Raw genomic sequence first — 21,784 nt, forward strand, 5'->3', positions numbered from 1 at the left:
TTGATGGATTTGATTCCGTTCCACTGATTCCGCTCCAGCCATTGCCACGAGCCCGTCCTCCCTATTTAAGGTGCCACCAACCGCCGGTGCTCAGAGTGTTGTATGATGTAAGATCAGTGCTGCCACTGGATCTGGCTGATAAACGAGCCTTGGACAGAGATGTCAGCGAAACAGTGTCTCTCCAGCGTTGGAACAATACAGCAGCCGCCTGTTCCTGTCCCTCAGACAGTGTTTGCGTCCCTTTTGCCACCCTATTCCCCTATATAGTGCACTAGTTTTAACCAGAGACCTCTTTTTAGGCCCTGATCAAGTAGTGCAGTCTATAGGGAATAGGGTACCATTTGGAACACCAGACGGTGTTTCCTGCTCTGAGCTGTTGCTGCAATCATCAGGCCAACTTCTTGTTTTTGCCAGAGCAATAAGGAAACCTCTAGTCAGGGCTTTTGTTGTTTAAAGAAGTCTCTGTCCAATACTAAAACCCAACCAACCACTAATGGGACAATCCATTTCGTGGCTGGGAAAGATGATTGTTTAAACGTTAAATTGGGTAACAACAAGAATTGTAGGAATTTAATCAGAAATAATAATGACAATTAGTAAGTAAGTCAGTCTTTGTATGATGTAATATATTTTTATTTCTCAAAGCGTCTACCAAATAAAATAATACTATAGAACACAGGGCGTCAAACTGCCTCCATGCAGGGCCTGGTGTCTGTAGGGTTTTGTTTTTTTTCCTTTCAATTGAGACCTGGACAACCAGGTGAGGGGAGTTCCTTACTGAGACCTAGACAACCAGGTGAGGGGTGTTCCTTACTGAGACCTGGACAACCAGGTGAGGGGTGTTCCTTACTGAGACCTAGACAACCAGGTGAAGGGAGTTCCTTACTGAGACCTGGACCACCAGGTGAGGGGAGTTCCTTACTGAGACCTAGCCAACCAGGTGAGGGGGAGTTCCTTACTGAGACCTAGACAACCAGGTGAGGGGAGTTCCTTACTGAGACCTAGACCACCAGGTGAGGGGAGTTCCTTACTGAGACCTAGACCACCAGGTGAGGGGGAGTTCCTTACTGAGACCTAGACCACCAGGTGAGGGGAGTTACTGAGATCTGGACCACCAGGTGAGGGGAGTTCCTTACTGAGACCTAGACAACCAGGTGAGGGGAGTTCCTTACTGAGACCTAGACAACCAGGTGAGGGGTGTTCCTTACTGAGACCAAGACAACCAGGTGAGGGGTGTTCCTTACTGAGACCTAGACAACCAGGTGAAGGGGAGTTCCTTACTAATTAGTGACCTTAATTAATCAATCAAGTACTAGGGAGGACACTTGGCCCTCTGTGGAATGAGTTTGACACGTGGCCCTCTGTGGAATGAGTTTGATACGTGGCCCAAAGTGTAACAAGTTCACCTAAATATATTAAAGGTATTTATGAAGGATTGTTGTTCAAAACCGCTTTGAAAGTCGACTACAAACATTCCATGTTGAATGAGGTTATTCGTGACACTATTTAACTAAAAAAGCAATTAAATCTGTTTTGTTGGATTCAAAGTTCCTCGGATCACAAGGTTGACTTTTTCCCCTCCGTTGCGTTTCTTCTGCTGACAGTCTGATTGACCCCGGTAGGTGTGTGTGACCAGGAACTCTCCAAAGCTATATCCTACTGGCACAAATCTTCCATCACTCTCTCCACAAAGCTAGACATTGTGAAATGTCCAGCGATAGAGCGGAGAAACCTTTACCAGCTATTCCTGAAGATGATGGTAGAGATGATGAGAAGGGCTTTGGAAATGTTTTTGCTGAACTTGAATCAGTGGATTTGCCCCTGGGAACCACCTTAAGGTACTTACAATTTAATCCAAATATGGATAAAAAAAAGGGGGGAAAACTATTGTAGAACAGATTAATTTGTCAAATGTAAAACATTTTCATCTATTCATAATAGCTAATTGTGATTATAATCAATTTGTTTTTAATCTCACCATGAAACAATTATCTGTACAAATAGCTACGGTACTTTTGTAATTTAACAATGGCAGTGCAGTTTTAAATGAGATGTAGCATGGACAGAATGCTATTTGGTGGTGGTGCTCATTCTGTTACTATTAATAGCAATTTTATAAGTAGGGACTATTCATTCATAGATCCCCCTCTACTGATCTAAGGTCAGTTAACTGTATAGATGAATAAGTCAGATTTTACACTGATGGGTAGGATATTAGCAGGGAAACATGTCACTACGACATCACACACAGGTATCGTTACGCCCCTTATCGACCGAGTCCGGTACTGACCCGTTTCCCCGCAGTGGCACCGTCACCGCTCGACACTGTGATGATTACCAGCAACATGGCGGAAAATGAATCCGTGGAGTGTATAACCGAGCACGAACGTATTTTGCAAGAAATCGAGAGCACCGACACCGCTTGTGTCGGTCCGACACTTCGGTACGGAAATACATTTTCTTTAAAATATATATTTTATTATCTCATCGTTGGTGGTGAGGTAGAACAGTACATTGAAAGACCTTTTGTTAGCATCCAATTCCAAGCCAGCTAACGTTAGTTAGCTACATATCTTACAGAGCGTTGTTCCTATGCCACTGTGAGAAGGGTCGGCTAGCTTTAGGCAACCCGGTGTTTACACGTCAAGCATCATGTTCATATGTCATGTGTTGTAACGTTTATATGAGGGTTGTAATGTCGGGTTGGGTGACATGTCACAACTGTAAATATCAATAAGTGGGTGTGGCTCGTTATGCCCAAGGTTGTTAGCTAGCTAGTTGGCCAGCTAGCAGGTTAGCTAGTTAGTTGTATTAGCAGGCCACTAACTAGCTTCATTTGATAATAAGGAGTCTTGTTTATATGAATGTGAGTTTAAAACGTCACCACCGTTGTCAGGTTACTGTATAGTTAGCTTGGTAAATAGCTAGCAAACAAACTGGGGCACGTATTACTCACATAACTAACCTTACAGCCGTAGCTAAATGTATCATTAACTAGCTAGCTAACGTTACATCCATAGCAATATTTATCATTAACTAAGTAACTACTTAACGTTGCAGCATAGTTATATTTATCATTAGCTATGTAGCTAGCCAACGTTGCAGCCATAGCTATATTTATCATTAGCTATGTAGCTAGCTAACGTTAGCTTGCAATCCATAATGCAATCAAGTCATCGGCTAGCTGTCTATTCAGCAGAAAAGGATCCTAATATAGTTAGCTACTAGTTAGCCATGACTAACTAGATACTCCACATCAAAAACAGCTGGGGCCAAATACAGTGTATTGTAGCATGGGGTGGATTTGAATAAATGACACCACTCCATTCCCCTCCAGAACAGAAATAAAGCCCGCCAGCTGCATACCAGCCAACCAGAGGGGAGAGTGGCCTGTTATAGACCAATAAGGAGCCTAACTTTACTCCATATAGTCCATACCAGCCAACCAGAGGGGAGAGTGGCCTGTTATAGACCAATAAGGAGCCTAACTTTACTCCATATAGTCCATACCAGCCAACCAGAGGGGAGAGTGGCCTGTTATAGACCAATAAGGAGCCTAACTTTACTCCATATAGTCCATACCAGCCAACCAGAGGGGAGAGTGGCCTGTTATAGACCAATAAGGAGCCTAACTTTACTCCATATAGTCCATACCAGCCAACCAGAGGGGAGAGTGGCCTGTTATAGACCAATAAGGGGCCTAACTTTACTCCATATAGTCCAAGGATCTGACATGTTCTGTTTTAAGAGCTAATTGGTTCTGGAAGCCAAAACAGCCAAATACTCCCATCTAAAGGTGACTTGATTCTCAAATGATGGTATGGTTCTAGAAACATAAATTCCTCTACTTTAATATCACAATCAAACTCATTTCACAAACTGGTTTTAACACAGTTTTTGCAGTCGACAGTATTTGTCAGTGATAACACATTTGTTGGGGTCCGTGTCTTCCGTGTACACACAGGTGTTAGTGTAACGGATGTGAAATGGCTAGCTAGTTAGCGGGTACGTGCTAATAGCGTTTCAATCAGTTACGTCACTTGCTCTGAAACCTAGAAGTAGTGGTTCCCCTTGCTCTGCAAGGGCCGTGGCTTTTGTGGAGCAATGGGTAACGACGCTTCGTGGGTGACTGTTGTTGATGTGTGCAGAGGGTCCCTGGTTCGCGCCCGAGGTCGGGGCGAGGGGACGGACTAAAGTTATACTGTTACATTAGGAGAAGCAGATGGCTAATTAGCACAGGTAGTCTGTCTTCCATCTGTTCTCCGTAAGCACGCGCTGTAACATGGAGATATGACTGTGTGGGAACGCTAACCCTAAAAAGGTGTTTATGAATTTAACCTTTAAAAAAAATATATTATTATTATTTCTTGCAGATGTGGATAGTCCATATGCTTCCAAAACCGTACTGCAAGTGATACGTTCAGACTGAGAGTCGGAGCTCTTTGCAAAACTCCCCCGTACAGAAAACTCCCCCGTACAGAAAACTCTTATGTCATGTAATGGAACTGAGAGTCATAATCAATTGCTTGGCCTGTTATGACCTGTTATGGCCCCGTTATGGCCTGTTATGACCTGTTATGGCCTGTTATGGCTCCGTTATGGCTCCGTTATGGCCTGTTATGGCCTGTTATGGCTCCGTTATGGCCTGTTATGGCTCCGTTATGGCTCCGTTATGGCCTGTTATGGCTCCGTTATGGCCTGTTATGGCCTGTTATGGCTCCGTTATGGCCTGTTATGGCCTGTTATGGCTCCGTTATGGCCTGTTATGGCCTGTTATGGCCTGTTATGGCCTGTTATGGCCTTACATGCCTGTTATGGCCTGTTATGGCCGTACATGCCTGTTATAGTCTGTTATGGCCTGTTATGACCTGTTATGGCCTGTTATGGCCTGTTATGGCCTTACATGCCTGTTATGGCCTGTTATGGCCTCACATGCCTGTTATGGCCTGTTATGGCCTTACATGCCTGTTATGGCCTGTTATAGTCTGTTATGGCCTGTTATGGCTCCGTTATGGCCTGTTATGGCTCCGTTATGGCCTGTTATGGCCTGTTATGGCCTTACATGCCTGTTATGGCCTGTTATGGCCTGTTATGGCCGTACATGCCTGTTATAGTCTGTTATGGCCTGTTATGACCTGTTATGGCCTGTTATGGCCTGTTATGGCCTTACATGCCTGTTATGGCCTGTTATGGCCTCACATGCCTGTTATGGCCTGTTATGGCCTCACATGCCTGTTATGGCCTGTTATGGCCTCACATGCCTGTTATGGCCTGGGGCCACTTATCTATCTACTCCATCATTGCTGCTTCTGTCAAAACTATGACAGGTATGTTTCCTTGTTCAGCCAGTTTCAGCCTGGATATTGTATTGTCTCTGAGGTACAGAGGTTAGACTACTTCCTAGTTGCGTGTCAGTTCACTGTTAACACCGGTCCATAATACATCCTTTAGACTAGGTTCATCATGGCATTGGGAGCTTAACAATCCTGCTTTAGACCTGCACTGTGCAATACATTGAGTTGGCCAGAAAGGCATTTCACTGTACTGGGTCATGTGACCATTACAACTGGGAAACATTGCAGTAGTGACTGAAAAGTGTGTTAATGATTTTCAGTTCAAAGGGCAAACGAGGTGTGTTCATATCGTTAGGAAGTTAACCTTCAGTCTTCCTCTTATTGATGTGTGTGTGTGTGTGTGTGTGTGTGTGTGTGTGTGTGTGTGTGTGTGTGTGTGTGTGTGTGGTGTCCAGTGCCAACAACATCAGGGCTCATTGTTTTGTCCATCCTGCCTGTCGTCTGTTTGAATCGGTCAGTCGTCCTTTGGTTATCAGACTTCCTCAGTCCATCCTGATCTGCTTTCCAAATGACCCCCTATGCAGTGCACTAGGATCCATAGGGCTCTGGTCTAAAGTAGTGCACTATGTAGGGAATAGGGCTCTGGTCTAAAGTAGTGCACTATGTAGGGAATAGGGCTCTGATCTAAAGTAGTGCACTATGTAGGGAATAGGGCTCTGGTCTAACGTGGTGCACTATATAGGGAATAGGGCTGGACTGTGGTGCTGGCTGGAGGGCTGGAGGGCTGGACTGTGGTGCTGGGGGGCTGGACTGTGGTGCTGGGGGACTGGACTGTGGTGCTGACTGGAGGGCTGGAGGGCTGGACTGTGGTGCTGGGGGGCTGGACTGTGGTGCTGGGGGGCTGGACTGTGGCGCCGGGGGGCTGGACTGTGGCGCCGGCAGGGGGGCTGGACTGTGGCGCCGGGGGGCTGGACTGTGGCGCCGGCAGGGGGGCTGGACTGTGGCGCCGGGGGGCTGGACTGTGGCGCCGCAGGGGGGGGGGCTGGACTGTGGCGCCGGCAGGGTGGCTGGGGGCTGGATTGTGGCGCTGGCAGGGTGGGTGGATTGTGGCGCTGGCAGGGTGGCTGGGGGCTGGACTGTGGCGCCGGCAGGGTGGCTGGGGGCTGGATTGTGGCGCTGGCAGGGTGGGTGGATTGTGGCGCTGGCAGGAGGGCTGGGGGCTGGACTGTGGCGCTGGCAGGAGGGCTGGGGGCTGGACTGTGGCGCTGGCAGGGTGGGTGGCATAGACATTAAACCAGTAGATGGTGATAGCTCTGATGTCATCCACGTGTTCCTATGGAAAACTCCCGATGGCGCATGAAGCCGGAACTATTTGAATTTGAAGCCATGTTGCTGAATTTGGCTGAATAGCACCAAAAAAACACTAAGGATCATGGTCGATGTAGTTGTTCTTATCCTTCCTGAGAGAGCCAACCGGGAGCCTCCTCGTAGCCTGCCGGCCTGTGATTTGGTCTGTCTCAGCACGTGGTCCTGTGTGAAGGCAACTGTCAGAATGGATCACTATTTAAATAGATATGTAGCAGTTAGAATGGATCACCCTCTTAAATAGATATGTAGCAGTCAGAATGGATCACTATTTAAATAGATATGTAGCAGTTAGAATGGATCACTATTTAAATAGATATGTAGCAGTTAGAATGGATCACTATTTAAATAGATATGTAGCAGTCAGAATGGATCACTATTTAAATAGATATGTAGCAGTTAGAATGGATCACTATTTAAATAGATATGTAGCAGTTAGAATGGATCACTATTTAAATAGATATGTAGCAGTTAGAATGGATCACTATTTAAATAGATATGTAGCAGTTAGAATGGATCACTATTTAAATAGATATGTAGCAGTTAGAATGGATCACTATTTAAATAGATATGTAGCAGTTAGAATGGATCACTATTTAAATAGATATGTAGCAGTTAGAATGGATCACTATTTAAATAGATATGTAGCAGTCAGAATGGATCACTATTTAAATAGATATGTAGCAGTTAGAATGGATCACTATTTAAATAGATATGTAGCAGTTAGAATGGATCACTATTTAAATAGATATGTAGCAGTTAGAATGGATCACTATTTAAATAGATATGTAGCAGTCAGAATGGATCACTATTTAAATAGATATGTAGTAGTTAGAATGGATCACTATTTAAATAGATATGTAGCAGTTAGAATGGATCACTATTTAAATAGATATGTAGCAGTTAGAATGGATCACTATTTAAATAGATATGTAGCAGTTAGAATGGATCACTATTTAAATAGATATGTAGCAGTTAGAATGGATCACTATTTAAATAGATATGTAGCAGTTAGAATGGATCACTATTTAAATAGATATGTAGCAGTTAGAATGGATCACTATTTAAATAGATATGTAGCAGTCAGAATGGATCGATATTTAATTAGATATTTAGTAGTCAGAATGGATTGCTATTTAAATGTCTATTTGTAGCCAACTTTAAAATAATTGATCACGGGGATCGAACTTGATCACAATAAACACATTTTAGAGCCCAAAACGAACGTCATTGTATTATTTTGGTTAGTTCTGGCGGTTTTGTAATTTGCATAGGCTGTCTAGGGCAGACCGGTGTGTGTTTGTAGAGGACGATTACAGGCCTTTCCATCTAAATGGACCCATTAACACATTCAGATTGTGTCACATGCTTGGTAAACAACAGGTGTAGACTAACAGTGAAATGCTGACTGACTGGCTCATCCAGAGAAAGACCATAGAGAAATAAATAAGTTTTATAATAAAAGTCATAAATACAAAATGAGTAACGACAACTTGGCTATAGACAGGGTACCGGTACCAAGTCCATGTGCAGGGGTACGAGGTAATAACTTGGCTATAGACAGGGTACCAGTACCAAGTCCATGTGCAGGGCTACGAGGTAATAACTTGGCTATAGACAGGGTACCAGTACCAAGTCCATGTGCAGGGGTACGAGGTAATAACTTGGCTATAGACAGGGTACCGGTACCAAGTCCATGTGCAGGGGTACGAGGTAATAACTTGGCTATAGACAGGGTACCGGTACCAAGTCCATGTGCAGGGGTACGAGGTAATAACTTGGCTATAGACAGGGTACCGGTACCAAGTCCATGTGCAGGGGTATGAGGTAATAACTTGGCTATAGACAGGGTACCGGTACCAAGTCCATGTGCAGGGCTACGAGGTAATAACTTGGCTATAGACAGGGTACCGGTACCAAGTCCATGTGCAGGGCTACGAGGTAATAACTTGGCTATAGACAGGGTACCAGTACCAAGTCCATGTGCAGGGGTACGAGGTAATAACTTGGCTATAGACAGGGTACCAGTACCAAGTCCATGTGCAGGGGTACGAGGTAATAACTTGGCTATAGACAGGGTACCAGTACCAAGTCCATGTGCAGGGCTACGAGGTAATAACTTGGCTATAGACAGGGTACCGGTACCAAGTCCATGTGCAGGGGTACGAGGTAATAACTTGGCTATAGACAGGGTACCAGTACCAAGTCCATGTGCAGGGCTACGAGGTAATAACTTGGCTATAGACAGGGTACCAGTACCAAGTCCATGTGCAGGGGTACGAGGTAATAACTTGGCTATAGACAGGGTACCAGTACCAAGTCCATGTGCAGGGGTATGAGGTAATAACTTGGCTATAGACAGGGTACCAGTACCAAGTCCATGTGCAGGGGTACGAGGTAATAACTTGGCTATAGACAGGGTACCAGTACCAAGTCCATGTGCAGGGGTACGAGGTAATAACTTGGCTATAGACAGGGTACCAGTACCAAGTCCATGTGCAGGGGTACGAGGTAATAACTTGGCTATAGACAGGGTACCGGTACCAAGTCCATGTGCAGGGGTACGAGGTAATAACTTGGCTATAGACAGGGTACCAGTACCAAGTCCATGTGCAGGGGTACGAGGTAATAACTTGGCTATAGACAGGGTACCAGTACCAAGTCCATGTGCAGGGGTACGAGGTAATAACTTGGCTATAGACAGGGTACCAGTACCAAGTCCATGTGCAGGGGTACGAGGTAATAACTTGGCTATAGACAGGGTACCGGTACCAAGTCCATGTGCAGGGGTACGAGGTAATAACTTGGCTATAGACAGGGTACCGGTACCAAGTCCATGTGCAGGGGTACGAGGTAATAACTTGGCTATAGACAGGGTACCAGTACCAAGTCCATGTGCTGGGGTACGAGGTAATAACTTGGCTATAGACAGGGTACCAGTACCAAGTCCATGTGCAGGGGTACGAGGTAATAACTTGGCTATAGACAGGGTACCAGTACCAAGTCCATGTGCAGGGCTACGAGGTAATAACTTGGCTATAGACAGGGTACCAGTACCAAGTCCATGTGCAGGGGTACGAGGTAATAACTTGGCTATAGACAGGGTACCAGTACCAAGTCCATGTGCAGGGGTACGAGGTAATAACTTGGCTATAGACAGGGTACCAGTACCAAGTCCATGTGCAGGGGTACGAGGTAATAACTTGGCTATAGACAGGGTACCAGTACCAAGTCCATGTGCAGGGGTACGAGGTAATAACTTGGCTATAGACAGGGTACCAGTACCAAGTCCATGTGCAGGGGTACGAGGTAATAACTTGGCTATAGACAGGGTACCGGTACCAAGTCCATGTGCAGGGGTACGAGGTAATAACTTGGCTATAGACAGGGTACCGGTACCAAGTCCATGTGCAGGGGTACGAGGTAATAACTTGGCTATAGACAGGGTACCAGTACCAAGTCCATGTGCAGGGGTACGAGGTAATAACTTGGCTATAGACAGGGTACCAGTACCAAGTCCATGTGCAGGGGTACGAGGTAATAACTTGGCTATAGACAGGGTACCGGTACCAAGTCCATGTGCAGGGGTACGAGGTAATAACTTGGCTATAGACAGGGTACCGGTACCAAGTCCATGTGCAGGGGTACGAGGTAATAACTTGGCTATAGACAGGGTACCAGTACCAAGTCCATGTGCAGGGGTACGAGGTAATAACTTGGCTATAGACAGGGTACCAGTACCAAGTCCATGTGCAGGGGTACGAGGTAATAACTTGGCTATAGACAGGGTACCAGTACCAAGTCCATGTGCAGGGGTACGAGGTAATAACTTGGCTATAGACAGGGTACCAGTACCAAGTCCATGTGCAGGGGTACGAGGTAATAACTTGGCTATAGACAGGGTACCAGTACCAAGTCCATGTGCAGGGGTACGAGGTAATAACTTGGCTATAGACAGGGTACCAGTACCAAGTCCATGTGCAGGGGTACGAGGTAATAACTTGGATATATAGTTAGTGAAACACCCGGCCACAGACAGACGGGTTAGTGAAAACACCCGGCCACAGACAGACGGGTTAGTGAAAACACCCGGCCACAGACAGACGGGTTAGTGAAAACACCCGGCCACAGACAGACGGGTTAGTGAAACACCCGGCCACAGACAGACGGGTTAGTGAAAACACCCGGCCACAGACAGACGGGTTAGTGAAAACACCCGGCCACAGACAGACGGGTTAATGAAACACCCCTCTGAATCAGAGAGGTGGTGGAGGCTGCCTTAATGAGTCTTCTGCGTTTAACCCCTCTGAATCAGAGAGGTGGTGGAGGCTGCCTTAATGAGTCTTCTGCGTTTAACCCCTCTGAATCAGAGAGGTGGTGGAGGCTGCCTTAATGAGTCTTCTGCGTTTAACCCCTCTGAATCAGAGAGGTGGTGGAGGCTGCCTGAAATCGACATCCACGTCTTCGGCTCATGGGCAGAACAACAGATTTTTACCTTGTCAGCTTGGGGATTCGATCCAGCAACCTTTGGGTTACTGGCCCAACGCTCTAACCACTAGGCTACCTGTACCAGTACCATGTGCAGGGCTACAGGTAATTGAAGTCGATAAGTGAATAAGCAACAGGATAGATCATTAACAGTTGCAGCAGCGTATGTGATGAGTCAAAAGGGTCAATGCAGATAGTCCGGTTAACTATTTAACTAACTATTTAGCGTTCTTCTGGTTTAAGCTGTTCACCGTCCTGTTGGTTCTAGACTTGGTGCATTGTTAACCCTTGCCATGCGGTAGCAGAGAGATGCCAATCTTTAGGGCCTGCCTCTGACACTGTCTGGTATAGAGGTCCTGGATGGCAGGGAGCTCGTCCCCAGTGGTGTACTGGGCGGTACGCACTACCCTCTGACACTGTCTGGTATAGAGGTCCTGGATGGCAGGGAGCTCGTCCCCAGTGGTGTACTGGGCGGTACGCACTACCCTCTGACACTGTCTGGTATAGAGGTCCTGGATGGCAGGGAGCTCGTCCCCAGTGACGTACTGGGCGGTACACACTACCCTCTGCGGCCGGATGCCAGTTGCTATACCAGGCGGTGATGCAGCCAGTCGAGATTCTCTCAATGGTGTAGCTGTAGAACGTTTTGAGGATCTGTGGGACCATCCCAAATCTTTTCTACCTCCCTGAGAGGAAAGAGGCGTTGTCGTTCCCTCTTCGAGACTGTGTTGGTGTTTGTGGACCATACACCAAGGACCTTGAAGCCCTCGACCCACTCCACTACAGCCCCGTCGATGTGAATGGGGGCGTGCTCGGCCCTCCGTTTCCTGTAGTCCACAATCAGCTCCTTTGTCTTGCTGAAGTTGAGGGGAGAGGTTGTTGTCCTAGCACCACACTGTCAGGTCTCTGACTTCCTCCCTATAGGCGGTCTCATTGTCGGATGATCAGGCCTACCACCGTTGTGTTGTCAGTAAACTTAATGATGGTGTTGGAGTTGTGCGCGTCCACTCAGTCGTGGGTGAACAGGGAGTATAGGAGGGGACTGAGCACGCGCCCCTGAGGGGCCCCCGTGTTCAGGGTCAGCGTGGCGGATGTGTTGTTGCTTACCCTCACCACCTGGGAGCGGCCCGTCAGGAAGTCCAGGATCCAGTTGCAGAGGGTTCAGTCACAGGGTTCTTAGCTTAGTGCCCTCCAAGCTCGTCACTATGGTGTTGAGATATTAGTCAATTAACAGCGTTCTCACGTCAGGTGTTCTTCTTGTCTAGGAGACATTTTGTGGTGCAATAAAGAGTTCATCATCTGTTGGGGTGGTATGCGAATTGGAGTGGGTCTAGGGTGTCTGGGATGATGGTGTTGATATCTGCCTATGACCAGCCTTTCAAAACTTTTCATGGCTAACAGATGCTATTGGGCGATAGTCATTTAGACAGGTTACCTTGGCATTATTAGGCGCAGGGGACTATGGTGTTCTGCTGGAAACATGTAGGTATTACAGTGGGTCAGGGAGAGATTGAAAATGTCAGTGATAGCACTTGCCAGCTGGTCAGCGCATGCTCTGAGTATGTGTCCTGGTATTCCGTCTGGCCCTGCGGCCTTGGGATTGTTAACCTGTTTTACAGGTCTTACATCGGCTATGGAGAGCATGATCACACAGTCATCCAGAACAGCTTGTACTCTCACGCATGGTTCAGTGTTGCTTGCCTCGTAGTGAGCATAGAAGGCATTTAGCTCGTCTGGTATTTTCGTGTCACTGAGCAGCTTGCGACTGTGTTTCCCTTTGTAATCTGTGATAGTTTGCAAGCCCTGCCACATCCGATGAGCGTCAGAGCCGGCGAAGTAGGATTCGATCTTAGTCCTGTTTTGAAGCTTTGCCTGTTTGATGGCTCTTCGGAGGTCGTAGCGGGATTTGTCATAAGTGGCCGCGCTCCTTAAACGCGGAACACTAGCCTTTAGCTCAGTGCGGATGTTGCCCATAATCCATGGCTTCTGGTTGGGATATGTACGTACGGTCACTGTGGGGACTACGTCGTTGATGCACTTATTAATGAAGCCGGTGACTGATGTGGTAAACCTCTCATTGCCATCCCGGGACATATTCCAGTCTGTGCTAGCGAAACTATCCTGTAGCTTAGTATCGGCTTCATCGGACCACTTCCGGTGTTCCACTGGTACTTCCTGTTTGTTTTTGCTTGAAGGCAGGAATCGGGAGGATAGAGTTATGGTCAGATTTGCCAAATAGAGGGTGAGCTTTGTCTGTGTTTTAAGTGAAGCCAATACCGTTTCAATTCGTGTCTTTGAAGAAAGAATAATGACAGATCTGTGGTGGATAAAGTCTTTTTTTAATTTGAGGGAATTCTGTGAGACGAACTAAAGCTTGTTCACTGCACGCCACTGGAAGTCAGTTCTTCAGCTCCATTTCCTAATGGAGGGAGTCAAATGTTTCTGTGAATCAAGATCGGGACATCGATGCAGGATTCTGGAGCCGAATTTATAAAACCCATTTAGTTCGTCGATAACTTGGGACAGAGTGTTGCTAATGGCATCATGCTCTTGTCACAACGGTCCTTTTTCACAAATCGCAGTTAGGAGCCAAGGCTGTATCTGGGTCAGTTGGTGCAGGGAGTTCCACAGGTCTACATTTACATTCTATTAGTTATTCCCTGGTTTTTTGCTTCTCCTGGCTCATGGGTGTCAGTGACAGAGCGGTTGGTTCGTCTCGTTGTCGTGCACAGCCAGTGTCCCGGGGAGTTGGGGGGGTTGAGCACAATGGTGCCAGGCTTTGTGTTCTGTGGCTCACCCTCTTCAGTCTGCTGCTCACCCTCTTCAGTCTGCTGCTCACCCTCTTCAGTCTGCAGCTCACCCTCTTCAGTCTGCAGCTCACCCTCTTCAGTCTGCTGCTCACCCTCTTCAGTCTGCAGGCCAGAGGAAGCCTGAGTTCCTCCCCCTCTCCCCCTCTAGCTCTTCCCTCAGCCCCACAGGAAGCACCTGCAGCCTGTCTCTCTCTCTAACCGCCTCAGCCAGTCAGGATATCACTGCATGACAGCGGCCCCCCCAAACGTTTGAAAGATGGACTGTTTTCCGAGGCCGTTTTTGGGGGCTGAAACGTAGCTGTCGTCCTCCTGCATTGTGACCCAGAGGAAAACATCTGTCCCCATCGAACGTTTTATCTCCTGGCACACGTTCACTCTTTTGTTTCAGCCTCGTGTTGATGAGTGAGAATAAATCTAGAAGGTGGTATAATGAGGTTAAACTGCTCTCGGACAAGGTCGTAGGGAAGTAGCATGGTCGGGTCACGCTGTTCTGTGTAAAGAGCAATAAATCGGCACCTCCCTCAGCAGGGGAAAGTCTGTTGTGGAGAACACGAACAGAACCACAGAATCCAGACATTAAAACACAATTCAACAATATTCAAAAAATTTATTGAACTAGTAGGGAATCAACTAAATGTATTGAACTCAGTAGGGAATCAACTAAATGTATTGAACTTAGTAGGGAATCAACTAAATGTATTGAACTTAGTAGGGAATCAACTAAATGTATTGAACTTAGTAGGGAATCAACTAAATGTATTGAACTAGTAGGGAATCAACAGAATGTATTGAATTAGTAGGGAATCAACAGAATGTATTGAACTTAGTAGGGAATCAACTAAATGTATTGAACTAGTAGGGAATCAACAGAATGTATTGAATTAGTAGGGAATCAACTAAATGTATTGAACTTAGTAGGGAATCAACTAAATGTATTGAACTAGTAGGGAATCAACAGAATGTATTGAATTAGTAGGGAATCAACTAAATGTATTGAACTCAGTAGGGAATCAACTAAATGTATTGAACTTAGTAGGGAATCAACTAAATGTATTGAACTTAGTAGGGAATCAACTAAATGTATTGAACTAGTAGGGAATCAACAGAATGTATTGAATTAGTAGGGAATCAACTAAATGTATTGAACTTAGTAGGGAATCAACTAAATGTATTGAACTTAGTAGGGAATCAACTAAATGTAGTGAATCAACTAAATGTATTGAACTCAGTAGGGAATCAACTAAATGTATTGAACTCAGTAGGGAATCAACTAAATGTATTGAACTTAGTAGGGAATGAACTAAATGTATTGAACTCAGTAGGGAATCAACTAAATGTATTAAACTTAGTAGGGAATCAACTAAATGTATTGAACTTAGTAGGGAATCAACTAAATGTATTGAACTTAGTAGGGAATGAACTAAATGTATTGAACTTAGTAGGGAATCAACTAAATGTATTGAACTAGTAGGGAATCAACAGAATGTATTGACTTAGTAGGGAATCAACTAAATGTATTGAACTTAGTAGGGAATCAACTAAATGTAGTGAATCAACTAAATGTATTGAACTCAGTAGGGAATCAACTAAATGTATTGAACTCAGTAGGGAATCAACTAAATGTATTGAACTCAGTAGGGAATCAACTAAATGTATTGAACTCAGTAGGGAATCAACTAAATGTATTGAACTTAGTAGGGAATCAACTAAATGTATTGAACTTAGTAGGGAATGAACTAAATGTATTGAACTCAGTAGGGAATCAACTAAATGTATTAAACTTAGTAGGGAATCAACTAAATGTATTGAACTTAGTAGGGAATCAACTAAATGTATTGAACTTAGTAGGGAATCAACTAAATGTATTGAACTTAGTAGGGAATCAACTAAATGTATTGAACTTAGTAGGGAATCAACTAAATGTATTGAACTTAGTAGGGAACAAACAAAATGTATTGAATTTACTTGAGCATTTTTATAATTTGACCAAGTTAATCAATACCACATGACCCAGAATGCATCAGTGATTTGTATTTTCCTACAACTTTCTGAAATGGCATGCCCGTGTGTGTGTGTGTGTGTGTGTGTGTGTGTGTGTGTGTGTGTGTGTGTGTGTGTGTGTGTGTGTGTGTGTGTGTGTGTGTGTGTGTGTGTGTGTGTGTGTGTGTGTGTGTGTGTGTGTGTGTGTGTGTGTGTGTGTGTGTGTGTCTACACGTTGTGTAGCCGTTAGCAATGATGCTAATGATAACCTTCTGGTAGAGATGGATATGCTTTTCCCCCTAAAAACCTTCTAAATGAAATGTGAACTACAAAGTAGCCTGGCTGAATGATATCATGGTTATTTGCATCAATCCAGTCGCCCTTGAAGGGTAATTACACCCCAAAATTTACATTTCTTTGATTTTCTTTTTTCCCAGACCTAAAAGTGGTCTCCTGATGTGAGTTAAGTATTGTTGTAAGACTTGTAAGATCCAATTCTGTTTTTATTTTGTTTTTAAAAGTATGATTTTTGAAAGAGATACCCTGAAGAAGAAGAAAGAGGGAAACACGTAAACGGACAAATCAACAGATTTTCTCGGCGCCATATCAGTGATCTCTTCTCTAGTTATTTCACAAACACAGTGAGCTCTGGGCCGTTGTACCCTGTGTTCGTCTTCCTTCCCAAGCATCACTGGGTTTTACACAGCAATGGTTTCATGTTCTCTCCTATTTTCTAACTGTCACGTTTTGACCATAGTTCTTGTGTGTTTTACTTGTTTTAGTGTTTGGTCAGGACGTGAGCTGGGTGGGCATTCTATGTTGTGTGTCTAGTTTGTCTGTTTCTATGTGTTTGGCCTAATATGGTTCTCAATCAGAGGCAGGTGTTTTGTGTTGTCTCTGATTGGGAATCATATTTAGGTGGCTTGTTTTGTGTTGGGATTTTGTGGGTGGTTGTTTCCTGTCTTTGTGTTTTCTCTGCACCAGATAGGGCTGTATCGGTTTGCCACATTTTGTTGTAAGTGTTCACGTTATTTCGTAATTAAATATGTTGAGCACAAACTACGCCGCGTGTTGGTCCGATCCCTGCTACACCTCCTCTTCAGACGAAGAGGATGAAGGCTGCCGTTACACTAACGCAGGAGATGTGTGGGTCATTCTGGGGAACTCGACAAACTGGACAAATTTGTGTTCAAGGGATCTGCATGGTTATTAGAAGATTCAAATATTCAAACAGACGTTTTAATATTCGAATACTTGTGAGACTATTTTAAAACACAGGCTTTTTCTAAATGGAAAAAATATATATATAAGAATCCATGTGACATTGTTGCATAGAAGGATATATCATGACATTTCAAATGCTTAATTTATAAAAACGGCGAACTTTTCAATGTCGTTTTTATTACATGTGCCCGGTAGACCAATCGAAGAGGCTCAATGTGTAGCAAGTGGACTGAGAGTTACGTAACGGAATGCAAAATTACCAAATTAAGTTGGTGAAATGAGGAGTTAGGCGACAAGGAGCAACCAACGGGGAGGCTGTATTATCTGAATGGGGTTGTATGTTTTTTACAGTTTACCGCCCAGCCCTAAGGCCTAGGGCCTGTCCCAAATGGCACAGTTTACCGCCCAGCCCTAAGGCCTAGGGCCTGTCCCAAATGGCACAGTTTACCGCCCAGCCCTAAGGCCTAGGGCCCGTCCCAAATGGCACAGTTTACCGCCCAGCCCTAAGGCCTAGGGCCTGTCCCAAATGGCACAGTTTACCGCCCAGCCCTAAGGCCTAGGGCCTGTCCCAAATGGCACAGTTTACCGCCCAGCCCTAAGGCCTAGGGCCCGTCCCAAATGGCACAGTTTACCGCCCAGCCCTAAGGCCTAGGGCCTGTCCCAAATGGCACAGTTTCCCACCCAGCCCTAAGGCCTAGGGCCCGTCCCAAACGGCACTAATCCCTATATATCCTCAACTGTGGATCTCCAAGCCAGTTCCACTGCTTTAGTTCATTGTTCCCCTCTGAGTCACTGATGTAGACCTGGGACACCAGGTGGGTGTAAATAATGATCAGGTAGAACAGAAAACCACCAGGCTCCGGACCTCGTAGGGTCAGAGTTGAATACCCATGCCCTATATAGTGCACTATTTTGGACCATAGCCATTTGGGATGTAGCCTAGGCCTATATACAGAGAGATAATGCCAGTTAAGACCTGTTGTTCAGGCCACATGGTGATATCTCCTCTCAAGTCTAATGTAGGGGGAGGCCGTATCATTTGGAAATGTAAACACAGGAAAAACTCATTTTTGACTGCACTGGGCCTTTTTTAAGACTCCGAAATGTTTAATCTGTAACTGCTACAAAGTAAAGATTGGTGTCGGGTGAAGCTTTACTGCTTGCTCTTTAATGAGTATTTTGATTTCAATAACAATTTCCTGCACATTTAATATATGAATATTTAAAAATATAAACATTAATATTTTTTTTGAGGGGGGGGGGATTTCTCTAATCTTTCAATATATTGTTAAACATAATCTACTCTACGGACATATCAAAGTTCCAGAGTGAGGCCTCTGCTGTTATCAACAGAGTGAATGTGAAAATGGATAACAGAAGGGTCTCCCCAGTGGGGCCTCTGCTGTTATCAACAGAGTGAATGTGAAAATGGATAACAGAAGGGTCTCCCCAGTGGGGCCTCTGCTGTTATCAACAGAGTGAATGTGAAAATGGATAACAGAAGGGTCTCCCCAGTGGGGCCTCTGCTGTTATCAACAGACTGAATGTGAAAATGGATAACAGAAGGGTCTCCCCAGTGAGGCCTCTGCTGTTATCAACAGACTGAATGTGAAAATGGATAACAGAAGGGTCTCCCCAGTGGGGCCTCTGCTGTTATCAACAGACTGAATGTGAAAATGGATAACAGAAGGGTCTCCCTCTGCTGGTGATGTGCAGATATACCAGTGTTTTTCACAAGCACATGGAGTAGCCAGCCAATAGAAAGAGGCCAGGTTCCCCCAGGGTAACACATTTTTGCACAACAAGCTCTATTTTGGTGGCCTCTAATACGTTCTAATGCTCTCTCTATAGCATCGCTAGGGTAGTCCTATAGAGGCTAGTCCTATAGCATCGCTAGGGTAGTCCTATAGAGGCTAGTCCTATAGCATCGCTAGGGTAGTCCTATAGAGACTAGTCCTATAGCATTGCTAGGCTAGTCCTATAGCATCGCTAGGCTAGTCCTATAGAGGCTAGTCCTATAGCATCGCTAGGCTAGTCCTATAGCATCGCTAGGCTATTCCTATAGCATCGCTAGGGTAGTCCTATAGAGGCTAGTCCTATAGCATCGCTAGGCTAGTCCTATAGCATCGCTAGGGTAGGCTAAGTCTATAGTCTCTCTATAGCCTTTAGGTTAGGCTTAGCTCAATCTAGGCTAGGTCTAGAGCCTCGCTAGGGTAGGCTAGGTCTAGAGCCTCGCTAGGGTAGGCTAGGTCTAGAGCCTCGCTAGGGTAGGCTAGGTCTAGAGCCTCTCTGGGGTAGGCTAATGGCCTCTCTGCGGTAGGCTAGACTAGGTCTATAGCCTCTCTGGGGTAGGCTAGACTAGGTCTATAGCCTCTCTGGGCTAGGCTAGGCTAGGTCTATAGCCTCTCTGGGGTAGGCTAGGCTAGGTCTATAGCCTCTCTGGGGTGGGCTAGGCTAGGTCTATAGCCTCTCTGGGGTAGGCTAGGCTAGGTCTATAGCTCATTGTTAGTTGATGTTGGATGTGTTTGCTGTAGTAACCCTGGGTACCTCACACGGTATGAATATCCCAGTCACAGTAGAAAGTAGAGGTCAACTGAAGTTAGTTTCCTGCTGTGGCTGTGGAAACTGTGGAAGTTAGTTTCCAAAGTGTGGCTGTGACACTTGTGTTCCTCTTTGGCCACCATGTGGACTGTGTTTACTAGGTCGCTGTCACTGTGTGTGGTGTGACCTCAGACACCATTCACTGTCTGTAGTTCAGGGTAAAAGTCTTAACAAATGATTCATGAACAATTACTGGTCTGTTATGGAAAGCAGTGTGAGTGGAAACTGTGAGCGTAATCAGACTACCTACCGCAGGTGTCTTTTCTATGGCTCTGAATGCCCATAAAGGAAGAGTCAGTTATAGATACTCAACCAAATAGGCTTTCTTTATGGTGTGGCAGCAGGTGGTAGGCTTTGCCTGGTAGAGGTCATTGAATTGGTGTGGCTTATAGGGATGTGACAAATGGAAGAAAAATCATAAAGTTTAAACTGATAAAAAAAAAAAACGTTTTTCCATTTAAAATGCTAATAAAACTGTCCATGTGATTTCACGATGCAGCTGTGCTGCGGCCAGTAGTGGTTTAGGTCTCACGATGCAGCTGTGCTGTGGCCAGTAGTGGTTTAGGTCTCACGATGCAGCTGTGCTGCGGCCAGTAGTGGTTTAGGTCTCACGATGCAGCTGTGCTGCGGCCAGTAGTGGTTTAGGTCTCACGGTGCAGCTGTGCTGTGGCCAGTAGTGGTTTAGGTCTCACGATGCAGCTGTGCTGCGGCCAGTAGTGGTTTAGGTCTCACGATGCAGCTGTGCTGTGGCCAGTAGTGGTTTAGGTCTCACGATGCAGCTGTGCTGCGGCCAGTAGTGGTTTAGGTCTCACGATGCAGCTGTGCTGCGGCCAGTAGTGGTTTAGGTCTCACGGTGCAGCTGTGCTGCGGCCAGTAGTGGTTTAGGTCTCACGATGCAGCTGTGCTGTGGCCAGTAGTGGTTTAGGTCTCACGATGCAGCTGTGCTGCGGCCAGTAGTGGTTTAGGTCTCACGGTGCAGCTGTGTTGCGGCCAGTAGTGGTTTAGGTCTCACGGTGCAGCTGTGCTGCGGCCAGTAGTGGTTTAGGTCTCACGGTGCAGCTGTGCTGCGGCCAGTCGTGGTTTAGGTCTCACGGTGCAGCTGTGCTGCGGCCAGTCGTGGTTTAGGTCTCACGGTGCCTTTTTCAACATGGCGAAGTATTGCACCTGTACTAATGTTACTGTACCTCAACTCCACCTCACAAAGTCTGCATCTCCTTCTCATTTAAACTTCTCAAAGTATTGTCATATAGGACTGATTCCTCGACTCCCATTTCTGATTTGTCAACATTTTGATTCCGCTGGGAATCGACTCCCAAGATTCAATATTTTTGGAACGGAGGAGACTGATTAGTTTGCCGTACTTCCCGAAAACAAAAACACTGGCGTCTTTCATAGCGAGGTGAGGGGCTCAGAACTGGCAGGTCAGCCACCAGACAGACAGAACCATCAGAACTGGCAGGTCAGCCACCAGACAGACATTCAGAACCATCAGAACTGGCAGGTCAGCCACCAGACAGACAGTCAGAACCGTGCACTGGGCCTATCAGTACTGGCAGGTCAGCCACCAGACAGACATTCAGAACCGTGCACTAGGCCTATCAGAACTGGCAGGTCAGCCACCAGACAGTCAGAACCGTGCATTAGGCCTATCAGTACTGGCAGGTCAGCCACCAGACAGACAGTCAGAACCATCAGAACTGGCAGGTCAGCCACCAGACAGACAGTCAGAACCGTGCACTGGGCCTATCAGTACTGGCAGGTCAGCCACCAGACAGACATTCAGAACCGTGCACTAGGCCTATCAGAACTGGCAGGTCAGCCACCAGACAGTCAGAACCGTGCATTAGGCCTATCAGTACTGGCAGGTCAGCCACCAGACAGACAGTCAGAACCATCAGAACTGGCAGGTCAGCCACCAGACAGACAGTCAGAACCGTGCACTGGGCCTATCAGTACTGGCAGGTCAGCCACCAGACAGACATTCAGAACCGTGCACTAGGCCTATCAGAACTGGCAGGTCAG

The 21,784-nt window shown here is 46.0% G+C and overlaps 1 protein-coding gene across 5 annotated transcripts in view; it reads left to right on the forward strand.

The window, feature by feature from the left end:
* Positions 1-1,609: 1,609 nt before the first annotated feature.
* exoc6 (exocyst complex component 6) overlaps positions 1,610-21,784 on the forward strand; it is a 92,541-nt gene continuing 72,366 nt past the window's right edge. For 2 of the 5 annotated variants that reach the window (XM_071394743.1, XM_071394745.1), the window contains exon 1: positions 2,286-2,443. In XM_071394743.1, coding sequence (XP_071250844.1) covers positions 2,331-2,443 — 113 coding nt within the window. In that variant the 5' untranslated portion in view covers positions 2,286-2,330. Of the gene's footprint in view, positions 1,839-2,285; positions 2,444-21,784 lie in introns of those variants that run through there. The other 3 variants (XM_071394744.1, XM_071394740.1, XM_071394741.1) reach the window with 3 other exon arrangements.

The sequence above is a fragment of the Salvelinus alpinus genome, chromosome 3 (genome assembly GCF_045679555.1).
Source record: "Salvelinus alpinus chromosome 3, SLU_Salpinus.1, whole genome shotgun sequence".
NCBI classification, from domain to species: Eukaryota; Metazoa; Chordata; class Actinopteri; order Salmoniformes; family Salmonidae; genus Salvelinus; species Salvelinus alpinus.